Raw genomic sequence first — 3,070 nt, 5'->3', positions numbered from 1 at the left:
TTACATGTTTGATTCACTCATTTGGATTGTTAATTCTTTGAGGACAAGTACAATACCTTGTATTTCTTTATATTCACCTCAGTGTCTTACACAGTGCTTAGCACATAGCAATTGCCCACTAAGTGTACTGTTATCTAAGGATTCCAGGAATGCTAAAAGTCTAGGCTGGCAAGAACTAGAAGAGAGCATGAATACATACACTAATTGGACTGGGATTTTGGGATGGTCCCAGTGGAGAACTTGTTTCAGAAAGAGGCAGATTGCCCACATGGAGTTAAGGGTTAGGTAAGGAGGGCGCATCCTCTTGCTCATATGGATGCTTGAGGACACCTTTCTTTTCGTAGATACTTGGCTTATAAAAACAGTCTATTTTCATATAGCATTCATTAGTGGGGAAATAGTTTCTTTTGCTTTAACTGGACCTGGATCCCACCTGGTCCAGGGTCTTGGTGGAGCTGAACATGTAGGCTTTCAAGCTGGGTGGGGCTAGAGCAGGCAAGAAATTACACACATTATATGCAGTAGTTTGAGTTTTAAAATTTGCAATTTAAATATGTCTATTAATTATTATTTAAATCTCAATAATTTGGAGATAAAATTATGGACTAACAACTGGGGAAATTTACTTTAGCACTATCTTTAGGGAATTAAAATAAAGGATTTTCTAAAACATTTTATGCTGCGGGGAGCTTTCAGGGGAAATGTATAGCATGCTTGTAAAAACTGGTCTCTTTCACACTCAGACCTGTTGATATGTAAATGGTGGTACTGATATGGGTACACAGTGCTGTTTGTGCTCCTTAGGACACTTTTTCAAACCTTAGATTGTAATTGTTCTTGAAATAACTTGTTTATTTTTAAAGTTTTATAATTTAGTCTTTTTTGACCTAAAAAGGAATTATGACTTAACTTTCTTTTCTACCTTCAAATCCCAAATTAATTTTAAGTGTTTCCTTTCTGAGAACATATGAGAAATAATAAATTTATCTGCTAAATGTATTCTATATGTTGATTAATCTGATATCTAATAGTCTAATAAATATTCTCTTTTTTTTACATAGGCTTCATTCCAGCGCTCCAATAGTCATGACAAAGTTAGGAGAATAGTTGCAGAGGAGGGTCGTACAGCAAGAAACCTAATAGCATGGAGTGTCCCACTAGAAAGCAAAGATGATGATGGTATGTATTTAAAAAAACTAGTTTCATTTTTTGTAAATTAGAAGGATATATTTAGTCCTAAACAGTATATAGACTAAAAATTGTTTACTATTAGAACTCTTGGGCAAATTAGTATACTTTAAATAAGAAATAAATTTTTAATGCTTTTATACACAAATGGTTTTATAAGGGTTATTGTTAGTTTTGCTGTTTCAGATAGTGATGAAATTGAGTTTGTTTTGTTATCATTGACCTTGGTGTTATCAGCTCTACACTTCAACCAAGTGAGCTAATTGGCCAGCCTGCTTATTAAATTCTTAAAAAAATAAAAAAGTAGGCTTTTAAAAATTCATTGTATTTACCATGATTAGATATAATTCAGTGTAAAGATTTAGAAAATAAAAGCTATTTCTTTAGTTCTAACTATTATTATTTGAACAGGAAGAATATACCTTCTCTTTTCAGTTCCCTCCCTTTAATGGCTCCGGGCAGTGCGAGGCCACTGTGTCTGGGGACGTACAAGATAGGATAGGGATTCAGAAAACAGGAAGTTGGAGTGTGCTAAAGTAGATCTCACTTTGAAAAGGCTGTAGAGTATTCCTCACTACTGAGTTTGTCTGATGTCTTTTCATGATTAGAATCAGCTATGTACTTTGGCAGGAATATATAGAAATGATGTGTCCTTTCCAGCATCATACGAGACTCCTCATGATGTCTGTCTTGTTACTGTGATGTTAACTTTAATCAGCTGGTTAAGGTGGTGTCTGCCACATTGCTCCATGGCAAAATGATGTGTCCTTTCCAGCATCATACGAGACTCCTCATGATGTCTGTCTTGTTACTGTGATGTGAACTTTAATCAGCTGGTTAAGGTGGTGTCTGCCACATTGCTCCATGGCAAAGTAACTAGTTTTTTCCTTTGTAATTAATGAGTAATTTGTGGTAAGTTTGAAACTATGTAAATATCCTGTTTCTTATGAAAGAGTTCATTCACTACTTTTAGCTTCCATTGACAGTTCTTAGCTTATTAAATTATTAATCTGGTGGTTACAAAATGGTGACTTGCTAACTCCGTTATTCCTTCTACATTTATTTGTTGGCCTTTTAATGTAAGGAAGGGCTTTCTCTTCTCCCCTTTATTTTTATGTATGTATGTATTTGTACATTTAAATTTGTGTGCACTCCTGGCTTTTTATTGTATTTGATGGGTTATAATCTATTTCTCGGTTTTGATGCTCATATTTTTCTAGGTTTGTCTAGTGGGAGACCCTTCAAGTTGGCTCCTGTTTCATTTTCTTTTTTTCCTTTTGTGGCTGGCTGGTATGTGGATCCGAACCTGTGACCTTAGTGTTGGCTACTGTTTCTTTTGGACATGTTCTTATCATTCTTTGAGAATATCCTTACACGACAGGATGTTTCAAGCTAAACAATTCACTCATGTTTTATTCTTTACTATTTATTTTATTTTTCCTTTTTTTTTACATTTTATTTTACATTCTTTTAAAAATTTTTTATCTTAATTTAATCTTTTTACGTTTAGATCTCTGACTCATTTGTAGTTTATTCTTACATATAGTGTACTTATAGATCTGATTTTATTTTTTTCCTTGTGGCTAACAAGTTTCCCCAACATCACTTAGTATAAAGTCTATTTTGCCCCAGTTTTTGAGATTCCACCTTTTCCAACAGATCGAATTTCCAAATGTATCTGTATTGTATTCCATGATTCTGTGTGTATAATTCATGTGTGAGTGCCACACTATTTTAATTATAGAGGCATTATAGTATTTTAAAATGTCTGCTTGGACCAGTCCTCCCTGTAGCTTTTCTTTGTTAGCTATTTTTAGAGAGCAGTTGTCGGGCCTCCCTGAGCCAGAGGCCGACAAAACCGAGCGGGAAGAGACCCCGGTCC

The 3,070-nt window shown here is 34.6% G+C and overlaps 1 protein-coding gene across 1 annotated transcript in view; it reads left to right on the top strand.

The window, feature by feature from the left end:
- LOC103605172 (S phase cyclin A-associated protein in the endoplasmic reticulum-like) overlaps positions 1–3,070 on the top strand; it is a gene marked incomplete at its 3' end in the record, with an annotated part of 32,196 nt that overhangs the window by 14,440 nt on the left and 14,686 nt on the right. The window contains exon 2 of the mRNA XM_008589758.1: positions 1,062–1,179. Coding sequence (XP_008587980.1) covers positions 1,062–1,179 — 118 coding nt within the window. The remainder of the gene's footprint in view (positions 1–1,061; positions 1,180–3,070) is intronic.

The sequence above is a fragment of the Galeopterus variegatus genome, unplaced genomic scaffold, assembly GCF_000696425.1.
Source record: "Galeopterus variegatus unplaced genomic scaffold, G_variegatus-3.0.2 Scaffold5638, whole genome shotgun sequence".
Classification (NCBI taxonomy): Eukaryota; Metazoa; Chordata; class Mammalia; order Dermoptera; family Cynocephalidae; genus Galeopterus; species Galeopterus variegatus.
Note: the sequence above shows the minus strand (reverse complement) of the source record. Positions and strands in the feature narration are given on the sequence as shown.